At 30.0% G+C, this 24985-nt stretch overlaps 1 protein-coding gene across 2 annotated transcripts in view; it reads left to right on the forward strand.

Annotated features, from left to right (window-relative positions):
- The window catches only part of LOC126896854 (rap1 GTPase-activating protein 1), a 116037-nt gene that overhangs the window by 28929 nt on the left and 62123 nt on the right, over positions 1–24985 (forward strand). The window contains exon 1 of one of the 2 annotated variants that reach the window (XM_050669982.1): positions 3081–3513. The exons of the other annotated variant lie outside the window; for it this stretch is intronic. Coding sequence (XP_050525939.1) covers positions 3461–3513 — 53 coding nt within the window. The 5' untranslated portion in view covers positions 3081–3460. Of the gene's footprint in view, positions 1–3080; positions 3514–24985 lie in introns of those variants that run through there. 2 annotated transcript variants of the gene reach the window in all.

Here is a 24985-nt window from a genome sequence, read left to right on the forward strand (position 1 = left end):
ATTTTTTGTTCATAATTATTTTAAAAATTATTTTTAACTTTTTAGTTCGATGTACTTTAAAAGCGTGTTTTTTTAGTTTTTTAAACTATATTTATTTTTTACTTTTTAGTTTCATGTTATGATAGTAGTTACTATCAATATCATGGTTGTTACGGGTAACGGGAAATCAGGGTTCGATTCTGGGGAGGGAGTCTGAGAAACGGCTACCACATCCAAGGAAAGCAGCAGGCGCGTAAATTACTCACTCCCGGAACGTGGAGGTAGTGACGAAAAATGACGATACGGAAATCATCCCTCGTAATCGGAATGAATACTTTATATCTCTTAATTAGAATAAATCGTGTTAATATATTAATTTTAATAGTAATTAGAATATATATATTTATACAAATAATGCGACTTAACTACGTAAAAGTATCATGCACTAAGTATAGCTGTGTTTTATGGCCGGGCGGGTCGGACTAACGTTATACCCGAGGTATAAACGGCGGTAGGAATATATATATATATACGTAAGGCGCATTAGACGCGGGCGTTATTGGTCAGTCAAAATAAAAATTTGTTTACATATATATAATATTGATGACAAGCACGCGTGTACGGGTACGATAACTAAAAATAAATTTTTATAGGAATAGTGTACCGTCGTATTGTGAGCGAGGCGTGGGGAGGGGTGAATGCGTATAACAGTCTAGTCTAGACAACGGAATATGCGATAACGCGTGGCGTTTGGAAAGTTACATACAACATACAACATACATGTGAAACTAATAAAAGCGTATTAAAAATTATTTCTTTTTAACTTTTTCCTAAAGACTGACCGTTAGCTACTGCATGCATAAAAAAAAACCAGTAATTTCGTACTGTAAATTACAAAAGACAAAAAATATCTTTTTACATATCTTAAATTTCTGGGTTTAATGGTAAAAATTAAAAATGGTAAGGTTAATCCTATAAAATTCATTTTTATATTTTTTGCAATAAAATAGCTATTATTGATTAACCATATAATCAAGTTATTACAAGATAACTGAAAAAGTTGTGTAATAAAAATAAAGCGTAGGCTGAATACGTTAACAAGCGTTGCCATTAGCAGCGTGGAGTAATATGAGTAATAATTTGTCACTTACAATACACTATTATTATTTGAATACAGGTGCCCAATTCATTGATTAAACGCAATTATATATTAATTTCAGGATACCGCTGTGAATAGCTCATAATTAATAGTTATTATTCAAAACCTGCAAACATTGACCTAAACAATGTTGGCTGTTACTTCTGCGTGGGATTATGAATGAACATAGTAGGTAACATGTGTAAACCCGCCTCCTATCTCGTAACATTGTTTTGTACCAACGGATTGACAATAACACACCCAAGTGTAAAGATATCCGTCAGAAAACGAAAAGCAAGTTTAATTAAATATTGTGTGCAAAATTATCGGACTAAGAAATGACTACGTAAACACAGTGGTCCAAATTGTAATGACAAATCGAATAAATAACTTTTGACCTACACAATATTTGCGTTACTATTATTTTATAGTAATTTTTACAGTTTTGGACTATGTTATAAGAATTCTGTTTATCATTTATTTCAAATAAAAAAAATGATTTTTACATTTTATTAAATTTTCAAAATATCCAATTTCCTTTTCTTGCAAAAAATGTTGATACTTGGCGAGTACAGCTCGTGTTGGTGTATTTTTATAATGCACCTCCACTCGCGCTACTTATCTACTCTACGTATTAAAATGATGGTAAAATATTAAGTACTTATCCTAAAGTCGTTATCGATCCATTTTTCTTACAAAATATGGTTATTTTGATATTGCAACAAATTTTTAAAAAATCTTTTTTACTTTTAGAGATAAATGATAAAAACTATGGTTTATACGTAATCTAAAACTTCAATCATTATTTAACAAAAAAAACAAAATATTCGGAAGATCAAAAGTTATTTATCAAACACATCTTGTATAATCTATTATTACTGATAAACTTTAGTTTTGGCAACGTTTATCGTTTCGGCGTTGCTTTATTCGACCACTACAACAATGATTTGCAAGGTTAATTTCATAGTACGTAACTATTAATCGAAATAAGTAATACTTCATTTCTATTATCATTTATTCGCACGCGTAACGCCTATCACGTCCTTTTGTCGTAAAGTAAAATCTAATATCGTTGCAATCTACTGATTGAAATGAGACATCGGTCGTGTACTTTTGTCAATAAGAATCATGATTTTTATGGACCTCGTCACGTGTTGTCAACGGATTTTCTTTTTCATTGTCATTTATGACATACCCCTCAAAAAAAAAACAATAAGTTTTTATGTATTCTTCTTGTCTTTGAGCTTTACTCGTCGTGCAGTACAATCGCGTTTGCTATTGATCCTTACCGTGTAATTATTCTGTCGTAATGCATGTAACTAGTAATAATTCTGTTGGGCATGCGAGTACAATACGAGAAGTTTTTTAATATATACACACCGGTGATTGTTTGTATCAGCTAATCTGACAAGAGCATTAGGCCAATCACCTCCCCAATACAAACGAAAGAGCGGAATTTGAAAATCACCCGCTGGTATAATCCCTAATCGGCCGCAGAGGGTGGTCGGAAATCAATCACCCTTTGCTCCAGATGAAATGTCCGAATTTATTTTGATTTTTTTTTTTTGCTCCTAGTTAATCCGCTCACATCCAAATGCGAACCGTCGAGGAGAGATTCGCCGCACTCGGTAATCTGACAGTAATAACTGTATCGTCGGTACCTAATAGGCGAAAAATTAAAAGCAAAAAAAAATAAAAATCATTGGCGGAAGGATACCTACCGCTCTTGTGGATCACGTCGGCGTCATCACTGCTGGTGGAACGCACAATAATATATATCTATATATATTTTTTTGTTGCTATTTTTTAATTGTCGTCACCGTTGTTGTGCTCCCTCGGCTTCCTCCGATCCATCGGTAGCGTCCCCGGAGGGGTTTTTAGTCGGTCGTAGAGTGGTGGGCACGAATCACACACACGTGCACCGCTGGGGATAAAGACCAGTTTTGTTGTGTAGCCGATTTGGTCGTCAACCGATCGTGTGCCAGTGTACATTTGTATGCGCTGCGTGTCGTTCATCGGTTACTTGACCGCTCATAAGTAACGTCCACGAGGTGACGATAACAGCCGGACGTGTTTTTTGGAACGCCGTGATCATTTTTGATAATAATTTTTTACGTAAAACACATCAATTGTTTGCATTTCAATTCATGTGAATTTTTATTTTATCAATCACTTTCTAATTACTCTACTGAATCATAGTTATTATTAGTGTAGACATTTTGATTTGCTTGTTGTTTCAACGTGTCTTTGTATTGTCGTTAAATTATATTTATTTTTATGAGTGTCTAAAACGATTATCATGTTTCCACGTGTCTGTGATTACGGTGACAAAGGATAACAGATATGGTAGACGTGCAAATGCTTGAAAGATTGACGAAAGACGACAAAAAAGAAGGGTGAGCTCCTCTTATTATTATTATAGATTTTTTGTGTATACGTGTAAACGTTTTCCCATAACATTGAAGTTGTTATTGAAATAAAAATATTCAATATTGGCTCGAGTTCAAATACTTAATGTATTAATATCAGTTATCCATTTATGATCATTTGTTACCTTTATATTAGTCTAATTGGTTAGAGGTTAAGGAAGTTGTTACACATTTAAATATTTAAAAATATTTGAGAATTTATTATTAATATTTGATTATAACTTCACCACCTATAACCGAAGGCGAAAAGGGCGAAGAGAATTCTTAACCTATCTTAACTGATATGTTGTGTACTAAACAATAATCATTTTACTCTTTTAATTGGTATTATTGCTATTAATATGATATTTTGAGAACATTTCGAGAACACTGATAATATTAAACGATTTTTCTGATATGAAAAATTCTTGTATAAAAATAATCTAATGTAACTCGTTATTAACTGGTAAATTTACAAACAAATTACTTAAATTTCTGCATTAAAGTAACACGAATGTACTTATATATTTGCTATGAGAGTATAATTTTAGTTAAAAACTTTTCAACTTTTAAAATTTAATTTTACATAATTTTAACTATTTCTTTTATAAATCATATTTATGACTGACTGAGATTTGTATTATTATCGAAGTAAAACTATAACATTATAACGTTGTTATGTAATAATTATTAAGGAAAACCCCACCGCAATTGTAATTATATGGCTATAATTTTATCAAGAAATTGATAGCTGGTAATACTCTTACCCTAATAAATTATTCATAATTTTATTTCAAAACGATATTAATTTTTTAATAACTTCTAATTAGAGCAACATGATTAAAAACATAACCGCCAAATTATAGAACACAATAGATAAATATTTAAAATATAATTTAAAAAAATTAATGAAGTGAAATTTGTAATGGTTTTCAGAAATTGATTATATCGATAAAGATAAAAGTAAAAATTCATATTAAAAATTATAAATTTGTAGCATTCACGTGAAGATTTTTTTTTTTGTTATCGAGCAAATATGTCATAAAATAAAGACTCATTATTACGTAATGCTAACTTTTGATTTGATTTAGCTCCATTTTTGTATATATTAATACAAAACCATATTTTTTTTAAATTAAATTAAAAAAACTACTAAAATATTCTGTTTATTTTTTTTGCCTTAAAAAGAAATATAAATTATCATTGTATCAATCTGTTATACTGAACTTTATTTTTTGTTTTAAATTTGAATAAATATTTAAATTAAATTTTACCAAGTGAATGATTTTACATTATTAAACAACTAAAATAATTTTTTTTTAATTCTTACAACCGCTAGTCCAGATGAAACTTAAAAAAATCTTACTAATAACTTTGCATGTATTAAATTCTTAAACTACAATTGATAAATGAAAAGGTGTTTTTGGTAATCCATATTATAAGTTGTATAAATAATATTCATGAACTATATTTATTTAATATTAATCATTAATTAAGATGTTAATTAGTTATCACTAATTAATATGTCGGTAGATTTTTAATCAATGAGTGCCTGTTATAGTTCTACGAAAATTGTATTGGCAAGTATTTTTAATTCTAATAGAACATATGAATACTGTTAGTGAATGGACATTTTTTTTCTACATTTTACAACTGGTTTTAAACTGGACACGCTGATATACTTCTGGTATTGATTCGGATTTTTACTACTATAATAAAATTGGTAGAAATGACAGTTATAGCTCTTAAAAATCATTTATATGGGTCATTTTATACTTTCAAAAAAAACGAAAGAAATATATTCATTTGGAGTTATTCCGGTTTAATAAATTCCATTATGACCAGTAGGAAGAACAGAAGTATTTGAAATAAACACATCCAAGGTATGTAATTATAAAACCGACACATCGTTTCGCCTAATTTTATTTTAAACGGCAATAAACACTAGTATTTGTGTTCTGTGGTTGTACAAATAACATTAAAAAAACGGTGCACTACAACATGAAGCTCTCTTTACTTTGATTAATTTTTATTTGTACAAGTCTCCACAGACGGCCGACCGGCGATTTGAGCGGTTAAACGTTCACAATAATTAGACGGACCCCACGTCTAATCTAAACACATCATTATTTGTATAGATAACGTCATTCCAGGCCGTGTAAATCAATATATATAAACGTTATGTACGCTTAGAACAGACAAAACGTGTCCACCCATCGCTTATCGTTGTCCGACATCTCTCCCGCACAACAATAAAAAACGAGTATTGTGTTTCGGGTCAACTATTGCTCCGGTGGCATCGATAAACGTACAATCGTTGGGATATCAAAATATTGTTACGTCAAACGTCATAAGCGCCGATCCCGACACGCATTCTCGTGTTTTTTAACGTACGCGCAACATTATAGCTGATCGAATATTGTTTACATGTTTTTTTATGCATTATGATGACCTCGCGGCTGGCTACGATTTTTTCCGGATTGCCGAACGCCAGATAGTAATCGGCCGATTCGATTCATCCGCAGCCTACGGGTGTCCGCAAGAGAAAAATTGATAATAAAATTACTCGCTCTCGAGGTTACTTGTCTGTTGAGTACGGTCACGCAGTTAAAAAAATAAAATAAAACATCAAATCGTATCACGTACACTGGTGTTGACGATGCAAGTCAAACCAATTGGTCGTTCGGTGCACGTATGTCGCTTTATTGTCAACGTGCTTCTCTGTGCCGTTTGTTCTACAACGTTAAAACCACAGTAGACGCCTTCATCAAGTCGGATGTGTATAAAATTACAATATACATGTGTTTGTTTTTTTTTGTCCCCATCGTCGCGCACAATACGTTTTCATTACACCGATAATTAATCGACCGTATGTACGTTGAGCATAACGTGAAGTTTGATCCGATTAAAACCACCACCGCCACCACAATTACCGTTGTGACCCCCCCAGTCGACGGGTGTCGTATTATGATTATGTATACATTATGTTAGGGATTTAATATGATGATGGGCCAAAGTATTATATGCAAAGCAGTCCCGCGTAGGAACTGCATCTGTAGTGGGACGGCAAGGGAACGTGCCCCGAGTTATGCGATTTCGGTTGTCACCTGACAGTGTACCAGATATAATATTGTTATAAATGTCCCGTGTACCGTGTACACGCGTTTTATGGGTTATCCAAAACGCTGTAGTGGAGATAATAAATAATATCGTGTGCATGAGTGCAAAGGGAAGTTTGTGGAAAAAATATCCGGCAATATTATATAACATATAATCGCCATAACTCGTTCTACGAGGGCGCGTGCTGTGCTGCAAAGCGTTCGACGGATTGTCATAGCACACGTGTAACATGCACAACAAGATTTGTTTTCATAGGAAAATCGCCATCTGACTAATTTGATTCGGCCAACGCACTAATAGATAAACTCGGGATACTATCAGACAACGCGTGGGCTACTCGCGTCCAGGGTGTATATTGATTATTCACTGCTGTTCCCACAGTTAAAAAACACGGGTCCAAACGATTAAAATCCGAGCGATTCGTTGATATAAAAGAACGGCAATGAAATATCACAGATTAACGATCTGTGGGCGCTGATAAACGGAAGCCCAGTTATTGTAATTATTGTTTTTCTAATAGTTCCGGCTTAGAGACACGACGAACATTTATCTGTAAAAATTCGTTAACCAAAAAAAAAAAAAAAATAATAAGCATTTATTAGACACACGCAAGCGTTGTCGTATTAAAACCATTTCGAGCACGTAAATTCTATACGAGTATGCGAAACTTCCTGGTAAATCCAAAGCGTGGCGTCGTCATGTGTTGGTACAGATAACATTGGAAAGGAAAACTGGTTATAAAACCGAAGCTATGCGCATTATAATAATATATAGTTTAAACAACTGATGAACAGTTAGTAGCCCTGAGCGGCGTAATTAGGGTGTAAATAAATACTACATTATCTGTCGACCATTGGACGCATCAGTACTGTATAGACAAAAAATGCTGCTCAGTCGCCCAATGATCGTTACCTGTAAAAAATCGCGTTCGTCTCCAGTTGACATGTTCAATTACAGGTCGCCCGTACGTTTGGCTATTGATTTGTACGGCCTCGGATTGGTACACTTAATTTATCGGTGTTTTCAAACGATTTCTATCGTTTAACGTACATGGTCGCATTCCTAAGAGTCCTTCATGAACGTTTAGTCCATTGGTATGAAGAAATCATCGGAAGCCTTTAATTTCAACAACAATTCGCCCGGAGAAGAAAAGAACTAATTATTCTTTTGTCCGACGTTACAGTTATTATACATTTCGAACGTTTTTCTCGAACCGCAGCGTGCAAGTTACCCGCGTTTAACGTAGTGGACCATTGGGCTATTATCAAACAGTGGCGTTTATTCAAATTCGAAATGATGCCGAGAGATGCAATTACGGCGACGTAACGGGTGACTACATAGAAGAAAACAATGATATTATACGCGGGTCCCCTTCTTTGGGTATTGAGAGTATTCGTCAACGTCGCTAACTCGATATGTTCCCCCCGTGTCCGTGGACAGGTGTGTTTTGTAAAAACTTCAAGTCGCAGTTGGTCGCCAGAAAAAGGGTTGCCTTACAGAGTGTATTCCCCTTTTGTCGCTACCGTTATTGTACACACATTAAGGTTCATAGTGCGGTGTGGTATATATTCTCTTTCTTTTCGGCCTTCCTCGCTGTCCCTCACGATTCTGTGCACACATACGTACTATAATAATTTGCCATGTTTGCATGCTTTATGCATGCGTGTGTGTGTGTGTGTGCACCAATAATCGCAAAGAAAAACGGTCATCGACCTCCCGCTAACTTTTCAAAGGCGTTTTACAAGTGTTAAAAACTAACGGCCGTGACCGTTACACGTTGGTGTGCTGCGACTACACGAGCGCGACGTGTGTGTCGCAACAGATCGCGGCGGACTGGTCCCTTAACATGGTTGTGCTTCGCAGAGGGTGCGATGATCACAACTAGAGAATGCGCTGAATGAGCAAACAGCAACGGTCGTGCTACGAAAGCTGCCGTACACATTATCCTACTTGACTTGTTTCCATAGCTATTGTATTGCAACCGACGGTTTCATTCTTAGAGCGATACAATAATATATGATATCAACGAGTACTCTAATCCGTCACTGTCTTGCCACCCACCGAAGAGCCGGTTCTTGCCGAGTGTTCTCGGTAATAGATGAACGCGTTCGGGCGCTCGTGAAGTTTGCCAGTTGTTTTTTTTATTCGTTCAAAAAGATATTGACAACAAAAGCGTTTTACTAGAAGAACGCCGTTTACAGTTTTCAGACGAGCACATAATAATAACGTTATTTCTGTAGCATGACGAACTCTAATAATATCTTTTTTAAAGCGAGTTGTGTCCGTCAACAGTTTTCAGTATGCTTTGCGTGACAATGTAAAAATCAACGTCAATTCAAAGCCAACTTCAATTCAAAGCCAACGTCAGCCAAGCGACAGGACGCTCATTTCATACCGGCTGTCGGCAAGTGGTTATGTGAACCTCCGCACAATGCGTTAGCAGGTTTTCGATTGGTTTTCATTGAAGAGCCTTCATTACTGCACTTGGCCGACGACAGCGCACCGCTTCTCACGTATTGATATCGACCGACCGCATAGACACCGACCACGACGAACGAGTTTATCCATTGTGTTACAATTAAGAGGTAAAAAATTGGTATTCAAATGATGTGTAGTTGACGAACGTGATACCGTCGTTTTACAGTTGCAAAAAACAAACGCCGCGCTACAAAAGCCACTGCGGGGTGCGTTGAAAGTGTATTAATGTGTCCACAATAATGGTGACAATAATGAAGTTTCATAGAACGTCGATGCAAACCGGTCTACTTTGAAATGTTTCCACTGGCCCTTTGTCGTGTACCGCGGCTGCACCCGTGTGTGTATACGGCCGTTGCACATTTGATATATTTGTTATATCCGCTGACCGCTACGAGAGGTAATAAGTCTCCCGTGAGACGCGATAAAAACCGAAGAGTATTTATGAAACAATAATGACAGTGTTCTTAAACCCGCGTACAAACTTATTTGTTTATTATATTTATTTATATAACGGCAAATTTATGAACGCGCGTCGAACGTTGTGCACTTACAGATTTTTCTTCTTTGATCGTTTTCGATCGACTTCACGTCCGGCATAGGTGAAGAGTTAAGGGGAAGTCGGTATTTTATTTAATGCGATTTATTGTTTTTTCAACGTACGCCCACGGAACTGTTGTCGTGACACTGTTTTTACTTATCTAATGGTTACGTATTTTGTAATAACAACATGTACATAAGAAGAAAAACATAAAACAAGTAATTCGTTAATATGATAAAGACAAATCCATCCGACAGAGCATTGCCATTAAATTAAAGCGCTAGTCTTCGCAATGTATTACGAATATATGTATTTCTCATGCGAACTGTTTAAAAAGTTTAAATGGCTTGTGTCAATCGAGTGCTAAAAATGTACGCTATAATTATTTGTTTTAAAATAGCATGTCTTACTAAAAGTCGTTATGTATATCTAAACAGAAATAATTAAAAAATATAATTGAGATATTTTTATCGGAAAATAAAAAAAGAACGTTATAAAATTGTTATCAGCTTTTTAACCATTTTTTAATAATGAATAATTTATTACCTGTTACAATATTATCTACTCTTATACATATCATGTCAGCTCTATCATTGTTATTATAATTTTAAAAATAAAAGACATTTGTAAACGATAAAAATATTAATATTAATGCTAACCGGTATTTAAATAAATGTTTTGTTTTATTACGAGTTGCGTATCAATTGACAGATCTCATTTGATTATTGTTTAACTGTGCAATGTTCAACGGTTCTAATTAATGCAAATTGTCAATATTATACGGCACCCCTTCGAATCAAATTACCAATGTTGGTCTGTTACATGGAACGTTCATTTAATTTATTGACATTTATCGACGACTCAATGCAAATGATTTTTAATTGGATAAAGGTATGGATGACTTTTTAAGTCATTTCCCACTTCAAAATAGAATAATTAACTTTGTTTTTAACATTTCAAGTGTTTTCAACACTTCCGACTACGCAATATTCATTGAAGCGTAAAAATAAACATTTTAAAATTTATTTTACAAATTAAGTATTTTATATTTTTGTCGCTTAACTTACATTTATCGATTTATCTTAAAAAAACACACTATTTGAATAGTTTAAGACAAACACTTAAGCTAAAAAATTATATTAAAAAAATACAGTAATAAATATTACAATGGCTCATTTTCTTTTTTTCGATCGTTCAATGTTTAGACATTTAGCAAATTATAAAACACCTATGAACAATTGATTGTTAATTTAATTTTTAAAACGTTTGAATGTAATTTTTACTAGAGATTTGACATATTAGCAATTTTACTTAGTTGAATTAGAAAAATCGGTTGTTATTACCTCTCTATCAAAAGTAGTAGAGCCATAATAATATATTAAGTTAGACGGTCTATATTATTGTCCGAGTTTGTCACGTATCTATTAGAAACCTGTAAATTTAATTTATCGTTAGATGACGCATTTGCATTTTATTAATATTTAGGTTGCTATGGTTCTGAACTCAATGAACATCAATAGCGAAATTTTGTTTTAAGTTAATAATAATAATATTATTGTGTTTTAACTAACCCTCTTGGGACTAGGAACGAGTGTCTTCACATTCACAGTATTAGGTTGGACTGGGTCAAGCTGACAGCTTTCTACTTTTACAATATAGTTGTTTAGTTTTCACAACAATAAATGACCACCCATTTTATAGAATTTTAAACAGTATGGTATTTTAGTTACTATTCTGTCACCGGAATAACCTAAATACGGGTGACTCGTCCATAGCTTTTGTCTTTTTAACTCAAATTATTGTCACGTTTCCATTGCATTTCTGTTACTCATCTGCACCTGGTACATCACTGTAATTGCACTATGTATAATATTTATTTTAAATGGCGCAATAAGTTCTGTGAAACATTAGAAAATATCAATAGTTTAAAGTCAATACCATTATTTTTGTAGAAATGATACTTTAAATAGCTTTAAATTATCGCAACTCTTTTTACAATGCAAATTGTATCTTAAACAGCTACTTTTTTTACTGTTAACTCAATAGTGTTAACTATTGTCTCTGAGTGTGCAAATTTTGAAAACATCAATAGAACTAGCTTTTAGCATTATTAAAAGCATATATATATATATATATATAAATGACAACTTTGATTTAGTTTTAATTAGGTTTTCATTCTTAGCTACACGAGAAATATTCATCAAACGCAAATTAGACTGACTTATCGTATTTATTTGTCATCGATACAGAATTGACAACATTTCTAGTTTGGTGGTATAGGAAGTTCGTCTGCGCTTACAGTGCACCCTGAGGCTAAATAGAAAGATTCCCGTTTGCATTCTGCACCATTAATAATTACGTTGTTAGAATTCCTAGGCAACGTTTTTCTTCTTCCAAATAACACGTGTGCCTAATACTACGTACGATATTTATTGTATTGTAAAACGCCTTGAGACATTGCCTGCTAAGAGAAACTAGTCATACAACAGCTCGTGTTTATGTTTGTGTGTGCAAGCGTCGGATACGTGCCGTCAATACCGATGAATAAAATATTTGTCCAGCTTTGACATTAATTACTCGATAAAAAAAGTGATTACAGTCCCATTGGTACGACTAGAGCTTAAAGTGCTTTATTAGAAAGAATGTGACTTTGTATAATTTTCAGCACTACCGCTGTTGTCGTAACGATCAATTTCTGACCATGGTTAAAGTTGCTACTGCGAAGCAGTATGATTAAATATTAATTATAAACTTATACTCAATCAATGACGGCAAAATGCATTATGAATTAAGCTTGGGGCCAGAATTCAAATATTCACTCGTAGCCATAAACAAAGTCGAGTAGGGTAGGATTAAAAATTGCACTCATAAATATTAAACACCTGTAGGTGGAACGGCCAAGTTATGTCTGATAGCAGAAGATTTCACATCCGACGTGGAGTTGTTTTGGAAACGCACAATTAACGAAACATGCATAATAACTTCTAAAGAATCTTTGAATAATTTATATTCTACCGTTTTAATACGGTTATTTGGTAGGTAGCTAATTTTTAGTGTTGAATCACATATTTTCTTGTCTGCTGAACTTAATGCGGAATTTTAGCTGTTGTACGTTGATGTGTTCCAATTGACTGATGACAGTTTAGCACTTTTCTACTTATTGAATACTACTTTATTGGAATTTCTTTACACATTTTTGCAGTAGATGAAAATATGCGAGGCCCTGAAACCGTTTTGAACCTTGGCCCTTATGTATACTGGTTGGCTATAATTTTTTACCAAACATAGATTTTTAATAGTGATAGCCAATAGCTTATGTTGTACGTGGATTATTTTATTGCCGTTTGATTATCACTTTCGAAGACCGTGCTTGAAATATCCATCTTGCTGAGCCTTGAAGATTTCTTTAAAATGGCACAATCAAGTACACAACTTTGTTGCACAACTGATTCGATTTGCAGCAATTGTGGTCGTATCGTTAATGATAAATTAAAACTATTTTTTATGAAAGAAAAAGTACCCGACAAAGAATTATTAACTTGGAATTTGGTTCAAACAAATGTACAATACTTTCATGTTTTTTTTGTTCGTTACCACTTTAAGAAACGGATATTTTTCAGCGTTATTTGCTTTAAAAACTTGTTTCATGTTAACGCCTAATAAAATCTTAGAAGAAAAGTTATTTACTGAAATTGGGGCTTTTGAATAAATTTCCATTTTATTCTATCGGTCAACGTGTTGTGGCTTTGTCTTAGTGCAAACATATAGGCTTGTTAAAGCGCTGCAATGACTTAAACTAAACTTCCCACCAACATCTATTATTCAATGACCTTGTTATATAATTATTATCATCATTATTTTTGTAGAAATTATCCATTTGATTCTTTTTACTCCTACTGGAACCAAAAATAAATAGGCAAACACTCTTCCGGAAACTTAAAGTCGACCGTATATTATTTTATTAGTTCTAATTACACTGTAAGAAATTATGAAAAATTCCCATACATCAGTTTGATGTTTTTAAAATACATGTTACATTTTTACACAAGTTATAATGTTATTTTCACATAAACTATCGAAAATTCGTACACAAATATAACATTTTTGTCACTATTTATCAACATTTTCCTTTACATTGTATGCATTAAATGCTTCCACAATGAATGTATGTGAAAATCGGGAAATTTTTTTTAAGAGTTGATTTCTTATAACCATTAATTAGAATTTAATTGTTACACAATACTAAGTGTCTAGAGACTGCTTACAGTTGGTCAGTATAATAGTCGTTAACTGCATTCGTTATGTATAATTGTGTGTTGTATGTGAATGTGTTGGCATTGGTTTTGATATCCTCACACATGCACGTCACCATTTTGAATGAGGAATTTTCAGTAGCTTTTACTAGAGGACGTTTGCATAATAAATTTCCAAACTGATCTGACAACTTAACGCGGTGGACATCTGTCTGCATTTGGCCCATGGCTATTTCTTTAGAAAACAGAATAGAACATCCCAGAATGGAAGACCATTAAAAACGAAATTCATTTAATAATAGATTCATTAAAAAAAAATACTATGAATTATTTCATTTGATTCTCAATTTAGTTTCTATTGTTTAAGTAAGAGCGTTCGTATGAGATAATTTAATTAATTTTATTTGTTACACGAATTCACTTAACGGTATTGGAACACTTTCTTAGATTGATTTAAAAGGTGATAAATTTCAAAATTTATTCTATAACTAAATTTTATTACATTCATTTTATATTTATCAACAGATTGTTGACTATCTCAGTAGTTATTATGACAATTACAGCTATGTTACGAATTATTACTGACGATAAAATAAGTTTGGATAATGATCATAAATCTGTTCACGATTTAGTTATTGTACATACTCCTCACTGTTTTTGAATACGATTAAGGATATATTACTACAAATTTCCACTTACAATATAAATGACCAATATATTCATAGAATTAAGTAGGTTTAAAATAGTTATATTTGATTTTGCTGAGTAAAGAGAATGTATATATTCTCTTTACTTAGAAGTAGATATGATGTCAAGTATAAGTCTATGAAAATTGGTAATTTATTAAACAAGAAATTTTAATTTGTTATTCAATTTCCAATTTCATAGTATTGTGTTTAACATGATACTTGATTTTCTATTTGAGTAATACATTTACATTATAGTCAATTATTTACATTAAACACATTTTTAAAAATATACTTTAAAAGTTACTAAATTATATAAACTTAAATAAAAATAAATCAATTACTTTAGGATTTATAAAAATGTCATTTACACTTAGTGAAAAAAAAATAAAATATTTTTTCATAATGGGTAGGTTTTGAAAATTTATTAATTCACTTTAAGAAGTTATAATTTGTACACTATGTTTTAAAAAACTGCAGCCTAAAATAGTTAGAAATATTAAAGATGTTTACAAAATATACATTGTTTTTCTTAAAATTTCGTCGACTACATAAAATAAATTTATAAAGTAGCAAAAATTAAAACCCTAATTCTTTTTGTTTCTATACACACATACCAAATAGATGACATGTAATTTTTTTTATATATTTATATTTCATACTGTATAAATAAGATAGGTACATATGCAAACGTGTAATATTTTTAGATTTAATGTAAACTTATTAATCTCAATAAATTTAAAGTGTTAAATTATGCTCTTATATTTTGCGGCAACACTAATTTTGTTATTAAAGTCGATCGTGAAATTTTAATTAATTTAAAATTTAATAATTTAGTGATTTCATATTGTGATAAATTAAATAATAACTTGTTCTCTTACAATTAATTGATTTTATAAAAATGAATTACTTCTATTTCTTCTTATTTCTATTCGAAATAATTGTTTTGATTGAAAAATCTTTTGGGAATATTGGTCGAATTAATGTTGATCATCTGATGAGTATGAGCAAAAAAGACTTGATAAAAACTTTTTTGAAAATTCAAAATGTTGATTTAATGTACTCGAATGTTCAGGATTTAAATACAAAACCTGACTTCGAAAATAAAAGTAGAATGGATATAATTTTTTTAACTAGAATTCATATAAACAACTTTAGTTGTACATATTTGTTAAATGCTTTACATCATATGTATCTTACAAAAAATTTGTTTATAGGAGAAGTAGATACTGCAAAAGTAATTTCAACTATTGTAAAATACAAAGATATTCTTATCGATATACTTAAGTCATCATACGATCTTGGAATCAGGCAACTTAACGGGTTATGGTTTTTTTACAATTATGTCGAAGTTTTATCATTACTTCAAAGTATAGATCCTCTTTTCACTACAAAGAAAACGTTTGATAATGGTGCAGTAATATCTAGTCTTTTATTGATTCATCAATCCATTATTGATCGTTTGCAAAAATTCACCAACATATACTATTGTAAGAATAATGTTTATAATTCATCAATTTTGAACTCTAAAGTGCCTGAATGCTTTGAAAATAGCCAAGACGATTGTTTGCATGCCGTAAAAAAACTAGTTCAAAACAATTTTAGTTCTGTTGTAGATACATTGAGTTATTTAGATGATCAAAGTATCGAAACTAACAAGAGAGAATGGTTTTCAATTGATAGGTTGTATATAAACCATCTTATGAAATCCGTGTCATTTCTATCAATTTTAATAGAAACATTTGACGTTCGAATTATCTGGAAAACTTTACCAGAAGATTTTGCCAAATGGAATAACGCAAATCAAGAATTGACGACGTTAAAAAATAATTGGAAATCATTAAACAATTTCCAAATTTCTTTCTTTGCTTTTATAAAAATAATCGTTATACGTATGGCTCGTAAACACCTTTTATACCAAAAGCGTAACCTTGGCTATTTAAGTTTTACCTATAAATCGATAAAAAATATGTTTGAAAACTTTAAGAATTACAATTTGAAATTAATAGACATTATAGAAAAAATTATTTCATTTTTTAAATTTCCATTCGATAATGAATTATCTCTAGTTTGTAAAATTGTATCAAGAATTGACTTAAGATTTGAATATTTCAATATATTAGGTCGTACCATAAGTGCTGTAAAAAGAATCGAGAGGAAATTATTAAAAAAGTTTCCAAAAGTTAAAACGAAGAGTTTAACATGGGGATCGATTAAAAGAGTTGCAATTGATAGTGTGTTACAGTTTGGTCGTAAATTTAATATAAATGAAGAAAATGATGTTCATAAAATGTCAGAATTAAAGGCAATTGATCATAATTTATTAGCATTAAGTGTTTTATTTAAATATTTTAAAATCAATAGTACATTTCAAAATATTAACTTTGAAATCATACAAACCTTTATGAAATATAACGATTGATAATTATATTTTTTATCATAGTAAAATATATTTAATTTTTACATAATTTAAAAAAAAAAAAAAATTTTATGTTATTTTTTGTTATAATTATTTATTAACTTTTTGTTTATTGTAATGTATTATAAAAAAAATGAATAATTATAAATCAAGTGAATGTTTTTATTAAGAGAAAAGACTCATTTATCAATAGAGTTGTAAATTCCTACTTGATTAAAAAAAAATTATTAACTTAGTGCAAGTTTAAAGCCTGAATTGTATTTTTAAAAATATATAGTTTTCTTATTAAATAGAATAATGTTATGGTTAAATCTAACGATTTAAGAAGCGATGTATTAGACTTGTTGCTCAAATATTTAAATTAATTGGTAAACTGGCTAGATAGTACAGATACTGTGTATGCTAAATTAAAAACCAATCTCAATCTTTTTTTAATTGATATTGGGTCTATTTTGAAGTCTTCAAAAACATTAAATAATATAAAGTTCTTTGAATAATGAAAAATAAAGTATATAATAACTTGGAATTCATTTGAGTTTTGTCGGGTTGGTGTACTAATCTTGTTACAGTAATATACAAAATATTATATAAAATTAAAATAACATGTGTTTAAAAACAATATTTAACACCATTACCGTTCATTAAGTATAATATTTCATCGTCAAAATTATTTGTTGAAATGCCTAGTCGAATTATTGATTGTTGGTTTAATTTTAGTGACTTACAGAAATGATAAGTCATTATAAACAGTTCGCAGGAATTAATTTGTTTTTAATAGTATAAACATTTTTATTGCAAAATCCAATGCGTTGGTATTGAGTTTTAAGAGACAAATGAAATATGTTACACGACATTGAAATGGACTCTAGTGATTTAATCTGGATAACTTAATAAGATTTTGCCATTAAAAACACACCGTAGTGTCGACCAACGAATAGCAAATTAAACAATTGACAGTGACGCGTTGTACAGATAAATTGGCGGTGCGTTACAATACAGTAGCGTAGGCGTTAGAATTAAACACATTAAGACACATTTTTGGTTTTATTACTTGGTTGGGTTCGAGTGTACATGTATGTTTTGATGGAACCGCGTAGGCTTAATTTATAATATGCCTGTCAACCAAACATGAAAATTTTTATTTCTCGATAAAGAAAACTGTCTCGACCAATTCAAGCTATTAATATTATTATTATTATTATCGTCTTAAGTTTATTCATGCTTGATATAGATGAACTAGAATGTTTAATTACAAGCATAACAAATTTACAATGCACCCCTGACATCTGTGACTTCCGATTTCTTTAGTTCTTACCACTCGGACCTAAATTCCGGTGTACCCGTTTTGTTATGGTTCGTTTGGTTGACTAACAAGACGCCCCTAGGGTAGCCTTTTCAGTTTAGCTTAAGTCATTCATTGTTTTGACCCCTTTGAAGACAGTAGCTGCGACCATTACTGTGTTATATATCATTAATAAATTAACAAGGGGCTTGTTACCTTCTCTAATAAAGTTATCTTACAGTGAACGTAAGAAGCACACAAAATATGAACAGCTGTGTGTTGACTGTTTTTCGTTATTTTTTTTATTGCATTTTAGAGTAAAATAATAATGACAAAATATTTCAACAAAAATTTATTTTTTAACCTGTTATTTGTATACAAAATGTTCAAAAAGTAAGGAAACTGGTCAATTGTTACAAACCATGAGAAGAATGGAAATCCTTTTCATTACTTACTGAACACCCTATACAGGACTAGTTGGTTCAACTAATGGGCTATAAAACCATAATTTATTACACTTTATGAAATCACCAGAAAATTCCCATATATCAGTGTGATATTTTTATTATTCACGTTACTTTACACAAAAGTAGTATATTTTAAAAAAATCGTAAAAAAATATAACATTTTTGTTACTATTTATCAACATTTTTTTTTGCATTCTGTACATTAAATACTTCCAATACTTTTATGTTGAAATTCGAATATTTTTTTAAAGAGTGTATCATATACACTGTATCTAATATCAAAAACAAATACCTAAAAACATAAGGCGTGTTTTATCCTTTTTTGAAAATTAATGCTAAAAAAATAACAACAAATTTGAATAAGTTATCGAAAATTGGTTTACTTCAAATAAAAAATGATTTTGTTACTGATCGAATTTTATAATAATTGATATTTCAATTAAACAATTTATTGAATTTTATTTCAGTTCTTCACATTATCTTTACTGTTTTTAGATGTTATTATTTCTCCTTAGTTTCAATTTCACGAAAGGAAATTGTCTTATTATTATAATTAATTCTTAAAAACTAGTTCATTAGTTAGACTTGAAATATTTTTAATTTTAATGATATTTGCATGGCGATATACGATGTTTTGACAAATGTAATAACTTTTTATCTAGCAAATATTTTGTGTTACTTTTTTAAAAAATAGTCTTTATTATTTTTTTATAATAATATGAAAAATAAAACATTTAATTTTTTTTTTTTAATTTTAAATATTTTGAAAATTTAAAAATATCCACTAACAACTTTAACATTAATAACCCCTTTCTTACAAAAAAAATGTTTATATATCGTTAACAACTTCGAAATAAGTACTTGTTGATTTACAAGCATTTTACTATTGAGGGTATGTAGTTAAAGGGTATGTAGTGCAGACGAGTGCAGCTTGTTTTGATGTATGTTCATTCTGTCTGTCTATGATTTTATCAAAATTTAAAACTGTAAAAATTATTTAAAAAATAACCGCAGAATATTCGCTGGATCAAATGTATTAGTTTTGTCAAACATCATAGACTACTCTGTGTATTTTCAGTTATTTCGATTAGTTTAACTTGTTTGATATATTAATTTCTATAGATTTTTATGTCTAGAATAAATTATTATTTACCTATAAGTGTACTATAATTAATTAATTTGTAATTTTGAATAAGGATGTTTATTATATTTTTATGATCGCGCCAATAGAATTTTTGTCTATGATATACTTATTAAATTGATAAAACATAATATTCAACATCAATATGGTCAGTTGGACTATTAAAATTAACACTTCTTACAATAATCTGTGATAGATGCGATTTTAAAACATTTTTTCTTGAACTTACGTTCTTTGTGTGCTAATAAAAGTGTATAATAAAAACATTTATTAGTTTTCGCCGTCATCGTTAAGTCTATAGTTATGCGAGTTACGTTTTATCGTTAGTTTTTTAGACAAACGAGTGGTAAAATACAATTGCAGATATTATTTCGAGTATGTCTAATGCGCTAAAAAGATATTGTGGAATTACAGGTTCTTTAGCGGTATCAAAGAAATAATAAATCGGCAACTAAGTAGTGGCATCATTAAAACGATAACAATCGCTGTTTGCATACAGGTGTATATTCAATGTTATGGAAATCTAAATACTTGGCGTTCCTTTTTTAAACATACCCCAACAATAAAATGAGGTTTATGTTGCAATACTAATCGATTTATAGCCTTGTCTTGGTTCCTTAATGAGACAGGGTTAACGGTACAGGCAGTACCTTAGATATAATTTTCAATAATAAAGAAAGTTTTGTTTTATTTTTTTTTTTTATTTAGATTAAAGGCTTCTGTATCAAAGGTTATTAGCCTACATTTACACAATTACCCACATTTAATAAGCTGTACCTTAATTTTATGCTACTCCTTTTAAAATAATTCATATAGATTTTCCTTATAAAAAATACCTTGTTGAAAAACAAAATTTCAAGGGTTTATTATAAAAGGGAAAACAATAGTGTTTTAGACATATTTTTATTAAAATTATTTATAAAATCATGCTATATTAAAACTGAAGTGAATATATAATAATATATAATATCCCCGTCAGGGATAGCGAGGTTAGTTGTTACAATTGAGATATTTCATTTAAAATATTTCCAGATGTATCCGTGTTTTCATTTCGTTTTTTTATATTTATACAATTTTGTTTCGTAATGCAATTATTATTACAATATTTCATAATAAAAATGACTTTTCTTTATTATTTTTAGAATAATATAGTAGAAAAAAAGTCTACTGTAACAACTTTGTTTCAGTATGTACAGCTTACCCCACATCGGGATAAGTTATTACATTTTAACTAGCTCATGTAAAACATTTTATTTCAGTATTATAAATATGACTTTATTTAACAATGTATACTTTTATACATTTTTATAACTTATAGATTAAAATGAGTTTATTAAAATTTAGATAACTGTAAAAGACAAATTTATAAAAACAAATAACAAGCTGTAACAACTAGCCCTACATTCTCCTATTTATAAACTAATTAAATGTATCAATTCTAATTAAAATTGTTTTCTGAGTTGGTAATTTTTTAGCTTCAGTATTTATGAACCCGGTAATGATTTTTTCGATACGTATTTGAAAGTCATTTTTACTGTGTTGCGAAAGAACAAAATATTTCTTTTAATATTCAATTGATTTACACGGCGGTAATGTTACGCAATATGTGCATATTATTAGTACAGTGTACAGTTGACGCTAAAGGCCATAACCGTTTGTTTAGCTGTACACGGTGATAATAGTGCGGCGGTATAAAAGAACAATAACAACGAGAGAGAGTTTTGGCGGTCATCACGTTCCCAGGTGTTTTGAACAGGCACCCCTTTGGTCAAACAGCATCCCGTGTCCCGGTTACTACTTGGAACGCACAACATCTACTAGTACTTTGACCTTTTAATACTCAAACAAGTGCGCATGAGCGCTATGTGCATGCAAATGTGCATTTTTCAATTACCAAACATGTTTTCTCTCCTGTGCATGTTAGATAGGAGGATCATACTGCAGCTTTGTACACGCGAATGGTTTCATCCGAATTAAAGGGTGGACCAGCATTACATTACTCACGGATATTTTAAAACTCGATTTAAGTGAAGCTTAATCTGAGAACGGTCACTTGCACACTATAATGGTTTTCTATTGACAACTGGACGCCAGCACAACTAGCTGTAATAATGAAAAGCTTCACATTTAATGACATGTTTTCACAAAAGACTATAGTCACGAGATTATATATTGTGTACATTGTATTCGTTAAAATTCGCCAAAAAAAAAAAAAAACAAATCATATTCTCACGATATGATTAAATATTGTGAACGTATTGAAACGAGTTGTTATTTGTTGAATTTTTAAGTACTTTTAAACTAGATGCCCATGCTATTAATAAAAAACTGTTGTTGTTTTAACGACGAGGTATATGGTTAATATATATATATAGTTTTTAATTAAAAAGTAAATATCACTAGTAAATTCATGAAACTGATTCAATTTGTTCGATATTTTTTAAATAAATGAGAATTTTAAAATATATCATTTTATTCTATTAAACTTTGTCTAATAAATCATTTATTATATCTCAGGTAAGTGATCATAACGTCGAGAGTAACATTTGGTTGGAGGCTTCTGAATTATTTAGAAGATACAAGAGAAAACATAATCAAAGACAAACTTTGCATTTCGCAAGTATCAATTTAAATTATTAAAACAAAATAACACACTTGTGCAAGTTTTACTTTACTTTCTTATAATTTATTAGATTAATTTAAATATGATTGGCCGGCACCCGATTCATTCATTATAACGTGTGGGTGTGTTTGATTAATGACTTTTAGTTAGGTTTTCAGATGTACGTATACACTAGATAGGTGATAATATAAGTAACTAATGTTTGATCATTTTCTCTGAATAATTTCTAAAACTTTTCTAGACATTAAAGTTTGAGAACTATCTCAGATATAACGATTTTTTTATGCTTTAATAAAAAAAATATTTTTAAAAGTTTTTGAGAAAATATACGGATTTTATTATGTATTAAATTATATGACAGGCAAATAATACAATTTTTATTGGACAACATTGGTATGCGTCTAATAAGTTGCCGCCTACTAAGTTTTTAAGGGGTTGCAATCGTTATATTTCTTGTGATTAATAATTGCTCTGTAAATGTTGACTTATTCCTATATTTTCTGTTTAATTTCAATTATAACTTAAAACAATATTGGTGTAAACTTTGAGTTTTTATGACTCAGAGAATACAATGAAATATGTTGAAATGTAAATAGAGTACTTTTTGCACATTAAAGTAACCTGTAATATTAAAACTATTTCAATAACCAAACTACCGTTTGCATACAAATTCTTGTGTTATTTTTTATTTCATAATTATTTTTCGTTGTTATTTTACTTTATAATTTTATGGTTGCAAAGATTATTTTAAATCAGCTGTCGCAAGCCATTTAATTGACCCAGTCAATCTTTAAGACGTGCAAGTTAAAAATTATTACTGACAATGTATTAAAAAAAAACTATCTAAACTCTCCAGAATCAATTTCTTTACTAATTAAGATTACTGTTAATTAATTTTAAGTTTATCTGTCGGTTTTCACTGTAAATATTACTCCTGTAATTTAGTATTTTAATTTAAAGTTTTGTGCTATCTGAAGTTGCAAAAAGAAATTAAAAAATTGAGTCGTTTAGTCACTGACTTTCTTGTAGCAAAATTATTCTTGAATTTTTTTTTGTTAATATGGTAAAAAGTGAAATAAATAAATAAAAAACAACGGTAGCACAGTGCAAACGTGGCATAGTTGGAACAAGTATACATAATATCTAACATTGATTAAAATCACTATCATAAGAAACCATTGTGTAGATAGTGTTTAATTTTAAGCAATTGGTGGATTATTCCAAAAGAAAATTATCTCCTATTTAATAGAATTAAGAAAAGGTGCAAAGATGGTCATTCGGACGGGTGGGGTTCGAACCTCGTACCCGAAGCGTGATAGACTGTATTGTTACCGATGCAGCAATTGTACATTACAAACATTGTTAGCTAAGATGGACGATATAAGCTAAATAAAGTCTTAACTTTAAAATATTAAAAATAAGTTTAAATTTATATTCAATGTAAGTCATATTAATGTAACTTTTATAAATACGGTATTACTACCTTAATTTTAATTACTAACCCTTATTTTAAAATAAACAAAAAAGAAAATAGCATGTTTATTAACTACGGCAGTCATTTACACATAGAAGTTCAAAAAAGATGTCACAATTTACTGATTTTAAAAATTGTATTTTTTTTGTGCATTTCCCACATTTACAGGGAACGAGGGATATGATTTTAATTTTTAAGGGAAATTTCTTCAACTAGATATGATTAGTGATCTTTTGACGTATTTTTGAAATAAATCGGTTCGGTGAGAGCTAAGTGGCAAATTTTTGACAGAAATAAAAAAAAAAAATCATAATAAATCAGATTCGCGTCGAAGCTAAAAATGATATGTTCATAATTATTTGAGCAACATTATTATCAATTTTTATACTTTAAAGTTCTATAAGGTTTTAAAGTTTAAATCATTTAAGTTATTATAACATATAATGTTTAACTAAAAAATTAAAATTGTATTCTAAAACAAATATTATTTATGAAAAACTGCGGGTAACAAAAAATTGACATATTTTTATGGTGATTTCGTTAAATAGCTTTATATAATAAAATTCTTATTACGAGAAATAAACTTTTTTTTATAGGCCAACAAATTTTTGAAAAATTATAATTATTATATTAATAATAATAGCTTTAAAATTAAAAATTTTTTAGGGGGTTAGTTTTTTTTATTCAACAATACATTATTTCAAAAATATACTGCATAATATTATGTTATGTTATCTTTCAGAAATGTATTTATTTTTATGTAAATTAGTTGAAATGACGTGATATGATTGTTTTCATAATGAAACTGCGTCTCTCGATTTTTCAAAATTATTCGAGAGGAAGAAAATGATACACAGTTACAATAGAAATAGATTTTTATAACGCTATACAACTTTTCTTAAGAAAATGTATACATTATTTCAAGAAATTATTTATTCCAAAAACTCTTCAAATGTATGTCATATTGTATGCATTTCTA

Source organism: Daktulosphaira vitifoliae, unplaced genomic scaffold (assembly GCF_025091365.1).
Source record: "Daktulosphaira vitifoliae isolate Bord-2020 unplaced genomic scaffold, ASM2509136v1 Scaffold_1, whole genome shotgun sequence".
Lineage (NCBI taxonomy): Eukaryota > Metazoa > Arthropoda > Insecta > Hemiptera > Phylloxeridae > Daktulosphaira > Daktulosphaira vitifoliae.